The 22,514-nt window shown below is 41.0% G+C and overlaps 1 protein-coding gene across 1 annotated transcript; it reads left to right on the forward strand.

The window, feature by feature from the left end:
* Nucleotides 1–5,615: 5,615 nt before the first annotated feature.
* On the forward strand, nucleotides 5,616–8,639 carry LOC134461908 (uncharacterized protein K02A2.6-like). The gene has a single exon (XM_063214748.1). It carries the CDS (start codon nucleotides 5,616–5,618, stop codon nucleotides 8,637–8,639), a length of 3,024 nt encoding a protein of 1,007 aa, XP_063070818.1.
* The last annotated feature ends 13,875 nt before the right edge of the window (nucleotides 8,640–22,514 follow it).

Consider the following 22,514-nt stretch of genomic DNA (forward strand, 5'->3'; position numbering starts at 1 on the left):
TGAGCGAGAACTTGTCACGTTGTGGGTGGTATTAAGTTAATTCGATTTTCCATCAACGGCTGCATGCGCATGCACACAGCAAGGCAATCTGGATGGAAATGCTGCATGGTTAGATTTCCTGTCCAACTTACTAAATTTCAGTCATGTTGCATCGACGAGGTGACATGTCACACATGGTGTCAAACTATTGCAGTATGAATGCGACTGCAGTCGGATCTTGCAACCCCTGCAGTTGCCTATCCCTATGATGATTAGGCCTATACGCAAATTAGATCACATAGCCTATCTGGTAGGTTAATGCCACAACATTTTAAGTTTTAGACTTAGACTTCTTTATTGTCCATTAAACTTACATGAAATTTGCTTTGGTGGTGGCACAAGACACACAAGACAAACACACATCACAACACAATAAAGAAAAACTATATCTATATATGCATAGATAATAAGTAAGGGTTAACGTTCGGCGAGAAGGTTGCTACCGTGGAATAGCAGCACGACAGAGAGAATCTTTAAACCCCGACGCGGAGCGGAGGGGTCTTGTTCTCTCTGAAGTGCTGCTATTCCACAAAGCGACCGACTCGCCGAACGTTAACCCGCTTATTATATGGATATACTTAAATGATTCACACATGGCGGGGACATTTCTTTATTTAATGTTAAGTTTATTATAATTTTTCATGTCAAAAGATTGTTGCTGCGCAAAACAAAACAGTGCCGTTGTGGAACACCGCTAGGCAACAGGTAGCCTAGACAACAGGTGTTGTCTATCACAGCAACTGATTAGAGTCTTGTTGAAAAGTCGCTTTAGCAGTGAAAAGTCTTGTTGCCATTGACAGCGGTCTGATATAGACCAACCCGTCCGTTATCTCAAATATCAGACGTGCGAACGTTGGGGAGCCCCATTGAAATGAATGGAGCATTCGACCGATGACGTCACACCATATGATAAGCTAAGATAAAACCTGTGGAATAATATAAATTATTTTAATATATTAATAATAGTAGTAGTAATAGTAATATTTAATATAAATTATTTTAAGGTAAGTGTGACGTCGTTTTGAGCTGTGCAAGACTTTAAAATGGTGTGTTTTTGAAATGTGTCTAACCGCCGAGATATGATGAACCCAATCTATAATATTACATAGCTGATATGGCTAACGAGGCTAACGTGATATTATCAAACTTTCTCAAAACGCATCCTTTTGCCTTGATTTAATTTGCTCAAGAGTGACTATATTTCATCCCAAACATGCAAAAATGAGGCAAATTTGCTCCAACTCCGGATAAATCCTTTAACACCACATCATGACTCCCCCCCCCCCCCCCTCCACCCATTCCTCCCTCTGTACATGTGCCCTCCACCCCACCCAGTCAGCCCAATATCCCTTCATCACCTCAGTGCATAGTCCACCCCCACCCCCCCCGCAACCCACCCCACATACACGCATATCACAAACACAAACACCCACACACACACTTCAAGGTTTCCTTTCAGATGCTCTCACCCGCTTCACTACTTGTCTCTGTGTTCACAATGCTTCGTATATACGTCCCCAAACCTCTTTGAACTGTTGCTTTTTATTATTTTCTTCGTAAACGGTACCCTCAGTAGCCTACTTAAATAATGTTTCAACAGGCGCTTCCATTCAAAAAGTGACGCATCTACAGGGTTCTTCCAATGTTTTAAAATGAGTTTTTTTATAAATCAGGGAACAAAAACATATCTGCCAACCTAATGGGTATCTTACCTGTTCTGTATTGTGAAGGATGCATAACTGAGGTGTGAGATGAATTGTAGCTCTGCACACTATATTTATACATTTTTCTATCTCCATCCAAACCTGGTTAACTGCTGGGCATTCTCAAAAAGCATGTATTAATGTATCTTTTATACAAAGAGTAGATGAAGAGGGATCAAATTTGCGCACCTGAGATCTAGTATAATATATTCTTGTCATTCATTTGTATTGAATGAGACGCAGATTTTCATTAGTGGTAATACTATTTGTTACATGTAAACACTCTTTCCATTTTACATGTGAATCTGTAGTCTTAAAGTGGACATGAAACATTACATTTATAGCGTTTTATATAAGTTAAGTATAGTTTTAATTTATTTAGAGATGAAAATTATAGCAATATAATCGTAGATCATTTAAAAAAGACATTTCGGATACATTAGTTATGCAGGCCATTATTAATATTCGCCTAGCTGATGACAACACTTTATTTCTAAAAGATCACGAACAAGTCCCAAAGGCCATTGAGTACATTAAAGGGTTCTCAAATGCCTCAGGGTTACAACTTAACCTTAAAAAATGTGAACTTTTAGCTTTACACAACTCCCACCACTCTTCTGTGTATGGCATTCCCATAAAATCCTCAGTTAAATATCTTGGAATACATATAACAAAAGACACGAACCTAAGTGAATCTTTAAACATACATACCAAATTAAATGAATGCAAATCCAGATTAGATAGATGGCTAAATAGAGATCTATCACTTTATGGTCGCATATATGTAACTAAATTCGAGAGTATTTCCCGTTGTGTTTACCCTGCCAGTTCATTACCCTTCCCTGATAAAATGATTAAATCCATCAACAAATTAAATTTTGACTATATCTGGAGAAGAAAAAATCATTACCTAAGAAAGGCATCAATGGTAAAAAAAATTATGAAGATGGTGGCTTACAAGCAATAGATTTTGAATGCATTAATGGTACTTTAAAAATAGTTAGTAATTACAATAGTTTCTGGTTTTGTATCCCTAGGGAAATATTTAAAAAGCTTGTCGGTATCAAATTTCTCCTGCACTGTTATTTTACTCCCAATAAGTTGCCTGTTAAAATATCCTCTTTTCACTCTCAAGTCTTACTATACTGGAATCTTCTGTACAAACACAACTTTACTCCACATAACACACCCATTTGGAACTGTAGGTATATCCTCCACAGAAATAAATCTTTGTGCTTTGATGAATGGTTGGAGAGGGACATATGGACAACAATGCAATTGCTGGATGAGCATGGGGATGTCCTTTCTTTTGAACAATTCTGTGTAAAATATAATTTCCAATGCAACCGACAACAATACAACAAGGTCTTAAAATGTCTCCCTCCAGCTTTCCTTTTAATGATCCAAAACTCAGCACCTGCAGTTTCCACCCCAGCCCTTCCCAGTACTTTAAGAATTGGTGAAGATGATTTTACCAGTAAAGACATCCCTAACAAAGTCATACGTGGGCTATTCACATCTCACTTATTTCCTTACCATCAACGCAAAGGCAATCCCCAGTATACAGACTCACTTACTCTTAAAAAGCTACGCACTCTATCCCTAAAACTACCTATCCCTCCAAAGACAAAAGAATTACATTTAACATTTTTTAATAACATATACCCCTCTAGGGAGCTCCTAAAGCACAGATTTAACATTGAACTGAATAATTGTATATTTTGTGATGACACTGTAGAAACCACGGATCATTTATTTTTCACATGTGTGTTTAGTAATACTTACTGGAGTGATATGTACGACTGGCTGTGTGAATACTTTCCAGACATTCCTCTCTTTGACTTGAACATAATCAAATATGGGTATTTACACAAAGATAAGAACATAGAGCTCTTACTAAATGTTATAATCTGTTTAGGGAAATTCTTCATCCACAGATGTAAATGTGTCAAAACAACTCCTGTACTGGTGGCATTTAAGAATGAATGGTCTTTGTACATTAGATCCCTTAAATACATAAAGACTAAGAAGAGTATCCAACTCATTAATACACTTGACAGCTTCGATGTAATGTAAGATAGCCCCCTCTTCTTTTTTTTCTTTTTTTAGAATATTTTCTTTCTTTGTTTTTGTCCTGTGCTATTATTATTTATTTAATTTATTTGACCTTATTTTGTCTATTATTGTCTTCTGTCTCAAGTTCGTATGTTTTGTATTGCTCAAAATTGTACAAAAATAAAATAAAAATTAATATTCGCCGCCATCTTGTTTATGACATCACCGGGTGTGTTGCAAAGTTCTTCCGGTATCTCTGTGTTGGTTGGTTCGGTTACTCTGGGATACTGTGCTCTGCTGCTGCTCACCCGTAGCCTGCTAAAAACTTAGCTAAACTATGGAGGATGAAGTGGAGAGATTTAGCGAATCCCACGGCTGTCACTCAATGGCTTATGCTTTCGAGTCAATGGTGAAGGAACTGCGTAGCATTGCCACTACTGGGCATATGGAAAGAGGACTAGGGCTATGCGAATCGATTTCGGGAGGTGAGAGCAGGGTGGGCAACATTGACTGGTGTAGTATCTTTCAGTGGATCTATTTACTTCAGCGGAACCACTCCCCTAGCTACTGAGTTTACCTATAGGTTATCCGCCAGTGCATTGATATGTGTAGGCCTACATTGCAACCACCGTGAATATCTATAAAGTCATGTTCATTTTACCTCCGAGTTGAATACTTTATTTAATTGTACTATGTTGGAGTAAAGACACAAACAATTGGCGACGAGTCGTCTGGACCTTAAAGAACGACACGAACACTTAAACCAGAGGAAAGGACAAAAAGGACGAAATAAAACAGGAGATGAAACAAAAGCAAAGAGACAAAACGAAACCTAGCAAAGGATCTGTGAGTAACAGTGCATAGCCCACAGCCACAGTGAAAGGATAAACGGATGATATCTGGATTTCATGTTTCAAAATGTCTTACTTTGGAAAAGTAGAGGAGTTTGATAGTTCAAGTGAAGACTGGGAATCATACATAGAGCGCGTGGAGTTGTACTGCGACGCTAATGATATCGAGGATGAGAAAAAAAGTTCCGTTCTCCTCAGTCTAATGGGAGCTAAAACCTACAGTCTACTGCGTAATCTCGTGAGCCCTGCAAAACCGTCGAGCAAGACCTACAAAGAAATTGTTGACACGTTGCAGAAGCACTTAAATCCCGCACCATTAGTGATAGCAGAAAGATTCAGATTTCATAAGAGGAATCAAACGAAAGATGAAAGCATATCAGAGTATGTGGCCGAGCTGCGCAGGCTCTCGCAGCATTGTGACTTTAAAACGGGACTTGATGATGCCTTGAGAGATCGATTAGTCTGTGGCATGCACTGCACGAGCACACAAAAAAGGCTACTGTCAGAAAAAGAGCTAGATTTGAAGAAAGCACTCGAACTAGCTATCTCAATGGAAACAGCAGCGAAGGGTGCATCAGAGCTACAGAAGAAAAGCATAGAAAACGAAGTGCATCAAATGTCCTTAAATGGGAAAAAGCAAAAATGCTACAGATGTGGCAAATCGTCTCACAGTGCAAATGACTGCTGGTTTAAAGAAAAGACATGCAGGAAATGCCACAAACAAGGCCACATAGAAAGAGCATGCAAATCAGAGCAATCTACTGCCCAAAAAGAAAAATCTGGAAAGAAAGGTTTTAAACTTAAATCAAAGGCCAAAGCAAATGAAATGCACAAAGTTACAGAACATTCAGACAACACTAACAGCAGTGAGGACGATGACCTGTCATGCTTAGAGCTGCATAGCATTACGGAAGAAGACAGAAAAATAATATGGGTCACGACAACAGTGTCTGGAGTGAAACTAAAAATGGAACTGGACACAGGTTCAGCTTTGTCAGTGATCTCCGAAACCGATTATGACAGGCTGTTCTCCCACTTACCATTGAAAAAGTCATCAGTGATGTTAAAAACGTACACAGGTGAAAAAGTGTCACCAAAAGGAAAACTGAGCGTGGATGTGGTCTACGGTGACCAAACACACAAGCTAGAGCTCTATGTCCTGAAAACCACAGGCCCAGCGCTACTGGGGCGTGAATGGCTGAGGAGAATTCAGCTTGATTGGCATGAAATAAAAGCCTTAAATATCTCAACAGGCCTCAAGAGCTCCACCCGCAGGCCTGAGCAGAGACTGCCACAGTTGTTGGAGGCTAATGCACATGTGTTCGAGAAAGGCATTGGTAAACTAAAACATCTAAAAGCAAAAATTGAACTTGAGAAAGATGCCAACCCAAGATTCCACAAGGCGCGCCAGGTGCCGTATGCCCTACGTCCCAAGATAGACGCCGAACTGCAGAACTTGGAGACGTCCGGCATTCTCTCAAAAGTTGACTGGAGTGACTGGGCTACGCCCATTGTCCCCGTAATAAAGAAAGGCAAAAATGAAGTGCGGATATGTGGGGACTTCAAGGTGAGCATTAACCCGGTGCTGCGCACTGTGCAGTATCCCCTTCCACGAACAGAAGACATCTTCTCATCATTGGCTGGTGGGGAGAAGTTTTCAAAGATTGACTTATCACAGGCCTATCTCCAGATGGAAGTGGAGGATTCAAGCAAAAAGTTCCTAACGATCAATACACATAAGGGACTATACCAATACAATCGCCTTGTGTTTGGTGTTGTTTCAGCCCCAGCCATCTGGCAAAGAGCCATGGACCAGGTGCTCCAGGACATACCTGGAACACAATGCTACCTGGATGATATTATCATAACAGGGGAAAATGATGATGAACATTTCCAAAACCTGAGCAAAGTACTCACCAGGCTGAATGAGTATGGCCTACGGGCAAAGAGAGAGAAATGTGAGTTTTTCAAAAGTGAAATCTCATACTGCGGACATTTCATCGACAAGCACGGCTTGCACAAATCACAAGAGAAAATTGAGGCAGTGCTGAAAGCTACCAAACCAGAAAATGTGTCACAACTCAGATCGTACCTGGGTCTCGTCAATTATTACCACAAGTTTCTTCCAAACCTTGCCTCAGTGCTGTATCCACTAAACGCGCTGCTACAGACAGGAGTGGTATGGCATTGGTCAGAAAAATGTGAAAAGGCATTCACAGAAACAGAAAGGCTAATAACATCTGACGAGCTACTTACCCACTATGATCCAGCCAGACCCATCCGTCTAGCATGTGACACGTCCCCGTACGGCATTGGAGCTGTCTTGTCACACACGATGGATAATGGACTTGAACGCCCAACTGCATTCGCTTCAAGGTCCCTCACCAGTGCTGAACGCAATTACGCACAGATAGACAGGGAGGCCCTTAGCCTAGTATGGGGCATTAAAAAGTTCCACCATTACCTTTATGGCCGAAGGTTTACCTTAGTGACTGATCATCAGCCCCTACTGTCAATATTCAATCCACAAAAAGGAGTCCCAGTGATGTCAGCCGCGCGACTGCAGCGATGGGCCCTGTTCCTAGGAGCACACTCGTACGACATCGAGTTCAAGGGGACCAAACAACACTGCAATGCTGATGGTTTGTCACGCCTCCCGCTGTCAACATCTGGGGAGGAACCACCATCAAAAGGTGACCCGGCAGAAATATTCCACACGACACTGGTAGACCAGCTGCCAGTTACAAACTCCATGATACGAAAGGAGACGCGGAATGACCCAACACTGTCCAAGGTGTATGAAATCACAGTACAAGGTTGGCCTGCCCATGGAAATCCATGCTTTCCTGAGTTTTCAGCAAGACGTGATCAGCTGTCAGTCTGCCAGGGAACCTTGATGTGTGGATCACGTGTGGTAGTGCCCTCCAAGCTACGCACCAGAGTGTTGGACAGTCTGCATGAGGCTCACGTAGGTACGGTGAAGATGAAAAGTCTGGCCCGTAGCTACGTATGGTGGCCAGGAATAGATAAGAAAATCGAGGACATCACCAAAAATTGCACGGGATGCCTGAGCGTCCAAAACGCACCGCCACCGGCTCCCCTACATCCGTGGGAATGGCCGTCTGCACCCTGGCAGAGAGTGCACATTGATTTTGCTGGCCCGTTCATGAACTCTATGTTTCTCATAGCTGTGGACGCACACTCAAAATGGCCAGAAGTAGTCCCTATGAAAACAATAACATCAGAAAAGACTATCTCTGTCCTGAGAACCATCTTCGCCAGGAATGGCCTGCCTGAGCAGATTGTGAGTGACAATGGCCCACAGTATACTTCCGAAGAATTCCAAGACTTCATGAAAAAGAATGGTATCAAGCATTTCAAGTCAGCACCTCACCATCCAGCAACAAACGGGTTAGCAGAACGGTTCGTTCAAACATTCAAAAAGTCCATAAAAGCAATGACAAAAGAAGACATCTCACTTCAACACAAAATTGACAATTTCCTCCTGGTGTACCGCAAATCTGTCCATGCAACAACAAATCAGACACCTGCAATGCTGTTTATGAACAGGCAGCTCAGATCTCACATTGACCTTCTGAAGCCGAACCTGAGGGGAGAAGTGCAGAACAAACAGTTCAGCAGCTTTTCAAGTGAACCGCCAAGGAGCTTCGATGTGGGACAGCAGGTCCTGGCTCGTGACTACAGAGGAGAAAATTGGACGCCTGGAAAGATAGTCACTAGGAGCGGCCCTCTGATGTATGAGGTGAACACTGGAGAGCATACCTGGAGACGTCATGTGAATCAGCTGTTGAATGCTCAACCAAAGACACCGGAGCAACCAGAACTTCCACCTGATCCTGTGACCAACTCTGAACCCAGTTCAGTGACACCTACAGTTACAGAGGAAGTGCCCCCTACCGAGAGCACTCCACAAGTTCCCAGGCGTAACCCTGAGCGACTCAGGGCACCCCCGAAAAGATTGGATTTATGAGTGCACTAATGGGACTTATGGACTGTAAAGAAAAGAGAAAAAAATGTTTCCTTATATGTCAAGTGTATAACAAATTGTGTTCAATGCATTGGCAATTTTATGTTACTTTTAGTTATGTAGCATTAATCTAAAAGGGGAGGAGTGTAGTATCTTCCAGTGGGTCTATTTGCTTCAGCGGAACCACTCCCCTAGCTCCCCTAGAGTTTACCTATAGGTTATCCGCCAGTGCATTGATATGTGTACATTGAAACCACCGTAAGATCTATTCTATAAAGTCATGTTCATTTTACCTCCGAGTGGAATCCTTTATTTTATTATACTATGTTGGAGTAAAGACACAACTGGTGCATGTGTAATCATTGCCAGCCCATGTGCACGTCGTGGGAGTCCAGGTGTTGCCTTGAGACTGATTTGGACCATTTGATCGAGGGTGAGACGTGTATCACCATGTCTCAGATGTTCAGCATCTTGTGCCTTGAAAACGACGTATTGGAAGTGGCGATGCTGTCACTACGAGAGGTACGAGGGGAGCCACTGAAGCTGCCCATCAACAGCAGGTAAATAGCTACGCTTGCTTCATTTAACATACACACGGAAAAGTATCTGTTATTACATCATATGGCGCGTGTTTAGATTGCATTGGTTATAAATGCTTTCATTATAAGTATTGACTACGGACGGCTAACAGTCCGTGTGTGTGCCTATGTGTCCTGTGTTGCAATTTTAGACGTTGCATTTGTGCTAGTCTCTAGTTAGCACACTGCTAACGGAGACTGACGTTAAATAGTAACTCGGTGATCGTTGTCGTTGCTTGTATCCAACTGCTTGAACTGTCCGTGAAAGTGATTTTGTACTGAGCGAGGGATAGTATTTAGCCTGAGCGAAAGCCGACAATTTGTAGCAAACTTGACCGGTGTAACAGACTATCTGGGTCCCCCTTAGGCGACTCCAGATGATATAAACACAGCGAATGGTCAAAACGAAAGTCGAAAAGTAGGCCTAGTACACAATATTGCCTTGGAGGGTTATTATTATGTCCATGGTGATTGTGGCCGCTTGTTCTCAAACAGCTGTAAAACACAGTTCTACATTTTGGGTGATCATTTCTTGCACCACCTGCCCTAGGCTATGACCAAGAACTTATTGGGTTGGGTTAATGTCAGTGTACCAGTCAAACTGTAAATGGCATGATTAAATGTAGACCATTATGCAGAATGGAGTGAAGAAAGGGGAAGCCTTATTATTGTTATTATTATAATTATTACCTTCGCCAAGACAAAGTCGGCGAAGGTTATGTTTTGACCGCTGTGTATTTATTTATTTATTTATTTATTTATTTGTGAATATGTTTGTTTGTTTGTTTGTATGTACTTCGTATAACTCAGTCAGAACTGAGCCGATTTTTATGAAATTTGGTGGGATGATTGGTCATGACCCAAGGAACAATCGATTAGTTTTTGGGAGTGATTGGGTCAAAGGTCAAAGGTCAAGGTCAAAATGTTTGTTTGTACTTCGTATAACTCCGTCAGAACTGAGCCGATTTTTATGGAATTTAGTGGGATGATTGGTCATGACCCAAGGAACAATCGATTATTTTTTGGGAGTGATTGGGTCAAAGGTCAAGGTCAAGGTCACGAAAAGGTCAAACTCAGAAAGAACTGAGCCGATTTTTATGAAATTTAGTGGGATGATTGGCCATGACCCAAGGAACAATCGATTAGTTTTTGGGAGTGATTGGGTCAAAGGTCAAAGGTCCAGGCCAAGGTCACGAAAAGGTCAAAAACGTAAATTGAGCCGATTTTTATGAAATTTAGTGGGATGATTGGTCATGACCCAGGGAACAATCAATTACTTTTTGGGAGTGATTGGGTCAAAGGTCAAGGTCAAGGTCACGAAAAGGTCAAAACGTAAATTGAGCCGATTTTTATGACATTTAGTGGGATGATTGGTCATGACCCAAGGAACAACCGATTACTTTTTGGGAGTGATTGGGTCAAAGGTCAAGGTCAAGGTCACAAAAAGGTCAAAAACGTTTTTCTTTGCCAAGCACTATATGCCAGAAGAACGTGTGCATGCTGAATTGAATAAGAGGTCAAGACTGGGCCAAAAATGTAATATTACGATATTCCGGTCCGATTTAAATGAAACTAACACCAAAATTTGGAGAATGTTATGCCCCACATTTTGAAGATGGCCAGAAAAAAATAAGTGGCGTAGGCGAAGGTTTGCGCTCTACCGAGTGCCCATTCTAGTTATTATTATTATTATTATTATTATTATTATTATTATTATATAGGTCTAACATGTGAACCCTGCATTAAACTTTTAACACCACATCAAACCTAAGATGTCTGATTCAACTTTTCCTCTCCAGTCTGTACAGGTTAATGGCATACAGGCAGTTCACTCTCTGGGCAAGAGGACACCTGGGGAGGAGAAACAGGATGCCAATACCAGCCTGCGTTGTAACCACCATACGGCACCTATACCCATCGCCACAATATCATGGATTTGAATACTCATATTTTAAATTATTTAAATCAAATAATAACTATATTATATGTCCAAGACTTCATTTTGAACCACATTCTTTTGCACTTAACATTTGGAATGTGACAGAATTATTATATTAGCCCACATTACATTAATGAAACCATGCAAGTATCATTTGTTTTGTATTGTGATTGTTTATCGATCCTGTGTGTGATTTTGTTTTTATTTAGGAGCTCCTGGTGCAAATCGGCTGAGATGCCTTCGTATTGGAAAGGCCTTCTCAGGCTTTACAACACCTTTGTGCTGTGCCAGTGTGACCACTGGGTCGGGGTTTGACTGTTGCAGTGCTGCTCGGATGGAAACAGATCTGCACCTCTTGACTACGCCTGACACAATGTCCTTCCTAAAACTATAGTCAAAGAAAGTGGATCTAACAAGAAGCGTCATTTTATTTCTTTTCCGGTATCCACTTTATGTCGGGTGAACGCCCCTTTAGGAGACCTTCGGTTAGGAGACCTTCGGAGTCCTGAGGTTGAGAATAAATCAAGTCCCCTTCGCGCTGTAGATGGCGGTAGCGCAAGTCTTGAGCAAACACCTCAAAAAGAGAAGAAGAAGGAGGGGACAACGCCCCCTTAGGAGACCCAACTTGAGCACACGCTTTTGCATTGAGTGGGCATGTTTTGCGTTATCTTTCTCTTATCCAGTATTTTTGCTATAGTCCTTGTTCACTTTCCTGGGAGTGGTGATGTAGTGTTGTGCTCCCTTTGAGAACTGGTGTTTGAATTGTATCTCTCCATCTTTTCTTTTTGCCATTTGTCTGTTGGAATTGACATTGTGATCTATTGCAGCAATCTGGAGGCGTGCTTCGAAACTTTCCTTTAGGAATTTCTTCCTTGTTGGTGGCATATTTGGTGTACAGGGAGTGAAGTGACTCAAGTTGGCCTGTGTGTACACATTCACATGTTTTCTCCAGTTTCTTCAGGAGGACCTTGTCCAGAACCACCTTCTGCAGGACTTCAAAAGCAGCTGAGTCAGGCTGTAACCAGGGATGCATTCTTTCTTCCTCAGCTGTGTAAGGTGCATGTTCACACTTGGTCATCGTTTCTCCACAGGTCCACTCGTGAACATTTGTGATGTGGAGCAAGTCTGTAGCCAACACGGACACTGACACACCATGCTCCTTCAGCTGTGATGGGCACCTCTCCATGCCCTCTACTTCCAACCAATAATTTTTTTTTTTTTTTTTTTTACTTCTGTCACCTCCATACCCAGGTAGCAAGAACCGTTAAGAACAGTCGGCCAGATCTTGGCGGAATGTCGGCACTGTCGGCTGAGTGTCGGCTCGGCTGGAACACTGGTTACCGTGACTCAGCCAACACTTCATAGAACACTGAAAATAACTGTCACTTCATGCAGTAACCGAGCCAACACTCAGCCGACACAGAAAATAACGGTCAGTCTCATGCAGTAACTGAGCCAACACTGAGCCGACACTGTCGGCATACGGTAATAGGACCATTATTGGGCCGCGGACAAAGCCAGAATCGGGCCGACTGTTTTCACTCGCGAAAAAAGGATCGGGCCAACAATGGGCCAGATAAACTTTGCTACCTAGGCAGTCTCCTGTGCCAGCACCAGGCCTGAGTTGGTGTCAAGGAGGGAGTAAGTTCCGAATGTGGTATTGTGTCCAGGGCTGTCATATCTACAATCACCACACAGCAGGAGTGGTTCATCCCCTGCAGCAGCCAGCAGAGACTCATTATGGGTGGTCCATACATTTTTTACCTCCTGTATTATGTAGGCCTTCTGAATGTTGAACCATTCTCGACTCGACAAACATTTCAGGCCAATGGGGTCACATATTTCAAGGAAGGGGCTACATTCACTGCCAGTAACACTCTCCTCACTGTCACTCTCCTCACTGCTTTCTAGGTGGTCTTCCCTCATTTCAAAATCCTCATCTGACTCCTCCTCTTCCATTGCACTACCCTCATCTAAGTTATCCCACTCTGTGTCACTTGAGCAGGCGGCAGGCTTTGGTGCTGGCAAGGGTGTTAAGTCCCGCACTGGCTTGCTGTAAGGATGGTCATGGCTAATCCAACTGTCAATGTTGCCTGTCATTGTGCCTTTACTGTACTGATGCACTTCATCAGTCTGTGTGCCTACACTCACGGTTTTAGGTAGGCCTAATTGATGTTCTTGCAGAATGTCACACTCACTTTCACCGTCTACCTCAAAATGAATGGATGTATGCCTGACCTACAGAAATAAAGAATATGTTTGCAGTTCAAAGGCATTTGTTTGCTTGTGTTGATTTTATACTAAGGTGATATACTGTGTAATGTGTAGATCTATTTTAGGAGTGTGCATTGTTTTATTCAGTAGTAAAATAATCTAAATGTTTCATTCTTCCTTTGTGAAGTTGTAGTTGTACTTATCTTTATACGTCAGATTTTGATACTTGAATGGGAAATAAGCTATCCTCTAATGATGATGAATATAGAGGATAAATGACTGGTTAAAAATGGTTGGGTTTGCCATTTGCTGTAGGCCTAATGCAACAAGACATTAAGTCTACTAAATATAGTACATATTATGGATTTGTTGGGTTGGGTACTATCAGAGAGGGTTTATATAGGTAGAAAAGCTATGGCACTGAAAGCCAAACAACTATTAAATAACTGCACCCAAGCCTGTGGCCTAAAATTGTAAAGAAAGGTTGGAAGTTTAATGTATCCTGACACGCCCACTAGCGGGCATAGTGTAGTAGATGGAGGTAGCGATCGCCCGACATTTACTCTTAACCCACCCCAAGTAAATATAAACCTGTTAACAACTGTGGTGGGCGATAGCTGGAAAGGTGCAAGTGTTCAAAGCTAACATGGAATTGCACAATGTTTTTATTACCCTTGGTGATTAATTTAGCATTTAGTCTGTCTTTCATACTATCGTAGGCTACCTGAAGTTGTTCTACTAGATGAGTGCGCCGTTGTCGTCTTTTCAGGCGCAGCGCAATTTTGGCAGGGCCAAAGTTACGTTACCATAGGCTACCTTGCCATAGGGCCTACGTTGTAAAATTGAACACAGAGGGGGTTGCGTCCAATTTAAGCCTGTTTGTGGACCTAGTCACTAGACGCCCCGGTGGATCAAATATCTTTTCCTCTATGTAATCTTCATCCAAAAAATGGTCACGACCGGCATAGTTGTTGACAGGAGGGTTTTTCCTCTTTAGCGCGGCCAACCAACGGTGGAGGACCGTTTTGCGCTTCAAGGGCAGGTGATGGAAATGAACTGCCTTGCTCTTAATCGCCTTTAAATGGTAAAATTCATTCTTGCAGCCAGGTGCAATACAATAATGCCCTCCCTTTGTCCTCTGCTTATTACCGTTCTCCATAATAGTAACATCTCTAAATGTCGTTGTGTCCGTCTCCAATGCTTGCTACTGTAGAATTTCCAAGGCAACACACCCAGTGATGTAACGTTCTGCCGTGGAACATGATGGCGCAACACAGTTGCAAACTTGTTATATTTTTAACCAGTGTTACTGACACTATTAAGACAACTCGAATGGATAGACTAAGACTCAATATTTCTAATGAGGACAACTTTGTCTAGTGTTTCATGTCCACTCCGTCTCTGAATTCAACGAAGATGACGGCGGAGTGACGTAACTTATACAGGAAGAACTTCGAAGCGACTTTTCATCACCAAGGAGGTCTACGCAGACTGAAGAAATATAACGACTTTGTTTTGAAGTGGGGTCTCGCCCATGTGCCGCGTAACGTTTCGATACTGCTGGATAACGCTTCAACGACTTGTCAGGATTACTTTTCACATTTTTGGTTGTTTTTGGGCACTATAACGATGTTATATGCAGAAATTCAAATTGTTGAATTGTGTTGGTCTATGGGCTAACAAAAACTCTGTCAGACAGCGTGGGGTCTCTCATCGGAGTAAGCTAGGCTAGAGGTAGGCTACACAATTTAAAGAAGGAAATTGCTTCGAGGTTGGACCCATGGGTTGGAAGAATGTGGTAAGATATCGCCCTTTTATCATTTGAGAGAAAGCGCAGACCACAATGTCCAAATGTTCCCCATTTCTTTACAATTTCAACTGCAATTTTGCATAGGCCTATATTTGCAATAGGGCCTATAAGATAGGCTATTAATGTGAAAATTACCTATAGAGTCTGGACACCAACGAAAATCTGGTCCGTTTGGTCCAAACGTGGTAGGTGTGAATACGAGGAGTGGGTGGTCAAAACAGTTGTCCAATTAGGTCGGAAGCATTAAACCTATATATAACTTTATTCAACAGACTCAGGGTCCAGACTATCTACAAGACGTAAAAGAAACAACAAAAACAAACATAAAAAAACATTCACAGTCACCCCCCCCCCCCCAAAAAAAAAAAAAACACACACACATACAGACAATATCTTTTACATTGTTTTGTTTTAGAAATTCACATTCATTGGTGATACATAGGCCCTACAGTTGCTTTTTCCAGTGTTTCCATATGTCTGAACTGAGTGGCACTTTCCTTTACATTGCACAATCCCATTGTGATACCATTACTTGACTCATTTAACCTATACAGGCTACATTTAGCCTATAGGTCTCATTAATGCCTGAAATGTGGGCACATTTGCATTGACAAAGAGAGATCTTGCAGCAGGCCAGTCAACCAGCCAGGTTAACTGGTTGGCTGCCTGACTGGTTAATTGGTTGGGTTGTTTCATCTTATGAGAGCCATCTTGTAACATAGCACGTTTTATGATGTTTTTTTTGCACAATATGTTTATAAACAGTGTATAAATACACTCAATGGTCTATGTCCTAAATATGTTGCAGGCATGCTAGCTAGCCCCATAATGCAAGCATTCCACCAGTGGAGAGCGGTAATAGTCTTTGAAAAAACATAACTAGTAGCAATCCAATGGCATTACAAAGGGCATTGAGTAATATAGTATAACTTTGTAGCCTGGTGAACCAGCGCCACCCGCTGGACGGCAAAATGTTTTGTCTACGGGTGGGTCTGGCATAATGATTCAATGAAGCCAGAATGCCATGATTCTGGCAAACCAATTACAACGCAAAGATGTGTTTTGAATCAAAGCGGGCAGGGTTTTGAGGGAAGGTTGTTCTCATCAACAATCTTCGGATGTATTATGCATCGAGGCCAGACTAAATTAGACATCCACATTTAGTCTGGTTTATCAGGCTAATGACTTTGTACATTGGTAAAAAAAAAAATGTATGACAGAGGCTGTGCTTTAATGGGTTAAATGGTCTCCTCTGCTGGTGGTGTAAAATCCAGACAGGAGTAAATTGCATTCCAGGCAGTTGAAATGAACTGCCTCAACAATGCATATTTAGGACATAGACCATTGAGTGTATTTATACACTGTTTATAGACAGTCAGAAGAGTTTTAAACACAATTTTCTTTTCTTTTCTTTCCTTTCTTTGTTTTTAGTTAGCAATATAACAGCATCGTTTTGGATTAGTTGTACCTGTATGAGTGACTTTTGGATATGTCCTAGACCTAAGGTATAAGTTAGGCCTTTCACTTTGCAGCAGGGAATGCTACAGGAAATAAAAAATCTTCAGATCATGTTTAGATAAATGCATATTTAATCTGTGCTATGTTTCTGTGGTGTTCTTGTGTTTTTGTAGACCACCCATCATTTGGCATTGAGGCTGCATGTTAAGATGTAGAGTGCCATTTAAGTCCTCCCGCCTTAGACAGAAAAGACTGCTTCTGGTGGTGATGGACAGTTAAACCTCAATCACATGTTGGGTGACTTTGAGTCACTGTGGTCATAACTTACTTGTCTAGGACTGTTGTGGTATTGATAAGCAGTTAAAGGGATGGGAATTCAATAATAACAACATAAGCTATAATAACAAACATTGTGTGTGTGTGTGTGTGTGTGTGTGTGTGTGTGTGTGTGTGTGTGTGTGTGTGTGTGTGTGTGTGTGTGTGTGTGTGTGTGTGTGTGTGTGTGTGTGTGTGTGTGATTACCTTCACTTCTGTTTTTGTATGCCTTGTCAATGTTCTGTCTTGTCAACAAAGCAAAACTTGTAGCTCTTGTTTTAAACTTGGGGAAGTCATGATGAGGTCACCTGGGTATAGACATGTGCGTGTCTTTATTCTGGTAAATGGCTCATTGTTTGTGTCACAAAAATAGTGTCTTTTCAGCCTCTCAGGTGCCTGCGTGACTGTTTTCCTCTTAGAGTAGTATTTAGAGACACGTATCTCCTTTGTTTGATAGCAATGGTTTTATCCTTACATAGAGAAGTGGTGTCTTTACTCACAAGGTACTTAAGTTAAATTGTAAGGTGCAGCCTTTGCACTTAAATTCTGTATTGGTCCACCTCTGTTTTAGCCAACTTATTGCTACAGATGGGTGTCTGTGACTATGTGGCTCTATTTGGCCTGATGGAAAAGCAAAATTGAGTCCTTTAGCAGCTAACAGACCTTCACCTACAGTATCTCTGGTGAGGCATGGTTCCTTTCAGACTACTGTAGACTTGACTAGTGGTGCCTAGTTTATAGTGTCCTTCCTAAGTGGATCTTGATGTGACACGTATGTATACATATACAGTGAGTCCAATAAGTATTTGATACCTTTCTGATTTTGTTGGTTTGCCTACTAACAAAGACATGATCAAGCAATAAATGTTATGATAATATGTATTTTAATATGGAGAGACAGAATATCAAAAAGAAAATCCAGAAATTAACTTCAGAGAATATATATTAATTTATTTCCATTTCATCAAGCAAAATAAGTATTTGATCCCCTGCCAACACTGATAACAGTTTCGGGCCCACAGATGGGCACTTCCGATCAACTTGTCATCTGAATTAAAGACACCTTTACATACTAACATGCATAAAAGACACATTGAATCAGTCCATAGTATGAATGAATCAGTCACACTCCAACCCCACCAGCGTGGGAAAGACCAAAGAGCGGTCAAATGATATCAGGTACTAGATTTTAGACCCGAACAAAGATTAAATGGGCTGCAAAGCCACAAGAAAGAGACTGGGTATTAATGATCCAACTGTTGATGCATTTCTTCCAAAATGTGAGGAATACAAAATAGCTCTCCATCAGCCTGTCTGGGTTCTATACAAGATTTGACCTCTTTTAGGGATTTGATAATCATGAGAACAGAAAAAAGCACCCTAGACCTGTACGGGATGCACTAGGAAATGATATCAAAGCTACTAGGACCAAAATCACTGAGAAACCTACTGGTAGCACTTAATGCCACAGAGGTTTAAAATCCTGTAGTGCACACGTGGTACCTCTACTTCAGAAGGAACCTGTGCAGTCCCACCTGAGGTTTGCCAACGGACATTAGACTGGTTTAGGATATGATAAGGAGGTGCTGTAGTCAGATGAAACCAAAATCAAGCTGTTTGGCATTCACACAATTCAATGTGTTTTGAGAAAGAGAACTGCTGTCTATGATTCCAAGAACACCCTCCTCACCATCATGCATGAAAGTGGTATCATTATGGTTTGAGGGTGTTTGTCTGGGCAAGGCACAGGACAACTTCACATCATCAACGAATGAATGGAGGGAGACATGTAATGTGCAATCCTGAGTGCAAACGTCCTTCCCTCCACCAGTGGCCATTGTTGGATCTACCAACATGACAATAATACACAACATACAGTCAAAGCAACGAAGGAGTGGCTCAATAAGAAGCATATTAAAGTCGTGAAGTGGCCTAGACAGTCTACAAATATTAACCCTATAGTAATTCTATGGAGGGAACTGAACCTCCCATTTGCCAAGCTGCAGCCACAAACTATTAATGTTTTAGAGATAATCTGCAAAGAAAAATGGGCAAAATACTTTTCTACTGTATGCACAAACATTGTCATCAACTAAAAGAATCATCTGACCTCAGTGCTAGACAACTAGGACTTTGCCGCAAAGCACTTTATCTTCTTTAGCTAGAGGGGTCAAATACTTATTTGCCTACATTAAATACGAATAATTTAAAATATATTATTTTAAGTTATTTTATGGAATTTCTTTTTGATATTTTGTCTCTTCATGTTTTAATACATATTATCATAAATTTGTAGACTGATCATGTCTTTATTAGTGGGCTAACCGGCAAAATCAGCAAGGGATCAAATACATATTGGACTCACTGTATTTATCATGAAGGAAATCACACTCCGTAAATGTCTATGGTCTGGGCTGGGCAGTCTGTTCTAGTTGTGCATTGTCTAATATGGAGACTTCCTGCACTGTTCCTGGTGGTAAACATTGTGCCAGTTGTTGTAGAATATGGTGACCCTTATGCTTCAATATGTTTCTAGTGAGGGGAGAGTGTCTTCTTGTACTGTAGAAATTGTCCTTTGATGTTATTCATTGTTTTAGTCCCAGGCTGTAAAGTCTTGGGGACCAAGCCTCAACTGCTGGTCATAGTAGTTAACTAGTGGTCGGAGTAAATTGAAAAATTAAAAATTGAATATAAAAAAACCTTATATTTTTAAAATGGCCAGTTCCTTGTCTAAACTAAGGGCTGTAACGTGCCCAACTCAAACAAAGTAAACAACTGGGTGCTCATTCCTCGAGAATATATAAATTAAAGAAAAAGCAGGACAGCACTCCAAGTTTTTGTGGTTTATTGCCCGTCAGACGTTTCGAGGTTAACCTTCTTCAGTGTTGGGCAAACATTTCACACAGCAGGTGCACACAATATATACAATCAAAGCCCCAAATGTCCATCCATCTTCAGTTCCTTGTCTAAACATAGCCTGTAATGTGATGAACAACACCTGAAAAACACAAGAAACCAGCCATTTTAAAATATGTGTTTTTTATATTCAATTGTTAATTTTTCAATGTAAGTTATCACAATTCATATTCTGAAAGTTGTTTTCCATGCTGTTTGGTAATAGAGCCCGGAAAGAGCTTTCAAACAGCATCTCAGACATCTTTTTGTGACCTACACTGACTGATATATCAAGGCTGAATGTATAGTGTCCTACCCTCATATGTAAACCTAGTCTTGCTGCCTCTGGGAGAACGTTCCTCCACTTGGGTACCACAACGGAGAACAGTCTTGACTGGGAGTACCTAGAGCGACTGGATGGCAGAGCCAGACGGCTTGTACTGGATGAGCGCAGTTCTCTTCCAGTAACATAAGGCGTTAGTAGGTCCTTCAGATAAGCTGGGGCCGTTCCTGTGATGGTTTTGTAGGCAAGGGTCAATGCCTTGTGCTTGATCCGGGCGGCGATCGGTAACCAGTAGTCTGTTTCTCCCTTAATATTGTAATGTAATGTAATGTAATATTGGTGTCAGATTCACTGATATGACTGATTTCACGTGAAATGACCCTATATTCTCTACGATCTATGGTGTAGAACAGCTTGAAAATAAAAACAGGTACAACTACAAGTAAGCATTAATGTGCAACACCATACTAATCAAACTGACTTAAGATTGTTACTTTTTGTGTCTTGTATTATTAATAGGGACGTCCCGATCTGATCACGTATTATAAAAGTATCGGATCGGGACTCGGTATCGGGACATCCCTAGTTTATTAATACACTTTTTTGTCAAAAGCTACATCACTTATCTTATGTTATCTTTGCCATACAGCAGGGGTCCCCAAACTTTTCTCTCTGTGGGCCACATTATCATTCCTGACTGTGATCAGGGGCCAGGATCAATCATATGGGCTTTATACTAGGCCACTGCCTGTTAAAGCCATAATTTCTAGCACAACATTGTTCATCATTACAAGTGATTTGCAAAATAAGTGAGTACTTCACATGTTTTCAATTTGAAATGCCACAGGTATTCCTTTTAATTTCTAATAACCGTGTAAAAATACCATGGAAAGGTTAGAAAAATATGGTGATTGAGAGTTTATGAGTGATACAATAGAAATGGTAGGCCTGTTTATATTACAGTGAGATGAGAAACTATTATAGTCAGGGTCAGTTTTCCCAAAAGATGAACCCTGAAGGCAAATTGTGTTAATTTTTGGTATACAACTGATTTAGGGGTATTCAAGGGTGCTGAATCCAAATCTGTTGTATACCGGGCGCAAAAATGTAAGGAAATGCCTCAAACGGGCAAAATCCAATATGGCCGCCGACACCAGGTTAAAATCTCACAATCCCTTTTCTTTTTGACTAAACAAGGTATGAATGTGAAAATAAGACTTATTTTTATGTTTTCATATATGGGGAACCCCATTCTGTCATCAGATTTAAGGTCAGATTTAAAAAAAATGCTTATATAATTGTCTGACAGCTTTTTTAAAACAGGGAGCCTCTTATTGTCAACGATTTTTAGCATTATGATCAAACTTTCAAGATCCACAGAAAATAATGTCTGATGTCTTTGTGAACACCAATACTACCAAAAACTGCACTGAACTATCTACTTTCACCTGAAAAAAGAAGTTTGTGTCTACCTATTTCCATTCTTTAGTTACTGGCAATGGGATGACGCCTCTAAAAAATCACTGATTTCTGACCCAAAAATAGTACACATCTTTGATTAAGGTGAACTCTTAAAATCATTATGTAGCTATATGTTTTCTTTTCACACATGGGGAAATAATGTATGTAATCAAATGTAAAATTATAATCAAATGTAGTCAGTGTAGTCAGGCAGTTCAGTGTAATCTGAATTCATGTGTATAACCATTGTTTTTCATGCCAATTAACTGACAGGCTAATTTCTATTGACATGTTTTGTCTCTGTCACAAAGTACCACGGCTCAGGTTGGGTTCCTTAGAAAAAACAGACTGGCTCCGCCACAGCAGCACTTAAGTGCAGGGTGTTTATTATTTGAAGTGCACCCAAAATCCAAAAAAGTGACAACAATGTGAAATTGTGGCTTGTAAATAAAGTTGGCCAATAAAAAGAAAAATTCAATAAAGAAAATAGCGAATTCGAAAGTCCAAAATAATTATTCAAGTCCATCAAAAATAAGCAAAAGATAATGTCCAAAGTAGTTCAGTCTCAAAAAGGTAAATTCAACTTACAGCCACAATCTGAAGTACAACAGTTTACCTGAGCTGGTACTCAATGCTTCTGCTCACTCTCTCTCTCTCTCTCTCTCTCTCTGAATGATCACAGCTCAGTATTTCAAATGCTCAACCCCTCCCACAGGTCATACTATCTTCACAGTTAACTTCAATAATCACTAATAGGCACTTTTACACATTACTTCTACATTCAGTAGTTAGTTGCAAAATAATACACTTCATATGCATCATAATCATTGCACAGTTTCCCCATGTAAAGCACAATATTTCAATACTTCATCAAAATCCCCGTTGCACGCTGCATTGCGCAGAGCTGAGGCGCTTGAACAAGCCC

Source organism: Engraulis encrasicolus, chromosome 13 (assembly GCF_034702125.1).
Source record: "Engraulis encrasicolus isolate BLACKSEA-1 chromosome 13, IST_EnEncr_1.0, whole genome shotgun sequence".
Lineage (NCBI taxonomy): Eukaryota > Metazoa > Chordata > Actinopteri > Clupeiformes > Engraulidae > Engraulis > Engraulis encrasicolus.

Bases quoted from the DNA above. Each gene is read 5' to 3' on its own strand.
- LOC134461908 (XM_063214748.1), top strand. From the start codon at position 5,616: ATGGAACTGGACACAGGTTCAGCTTTGTCAGTGATCTCCGAAACCGAT.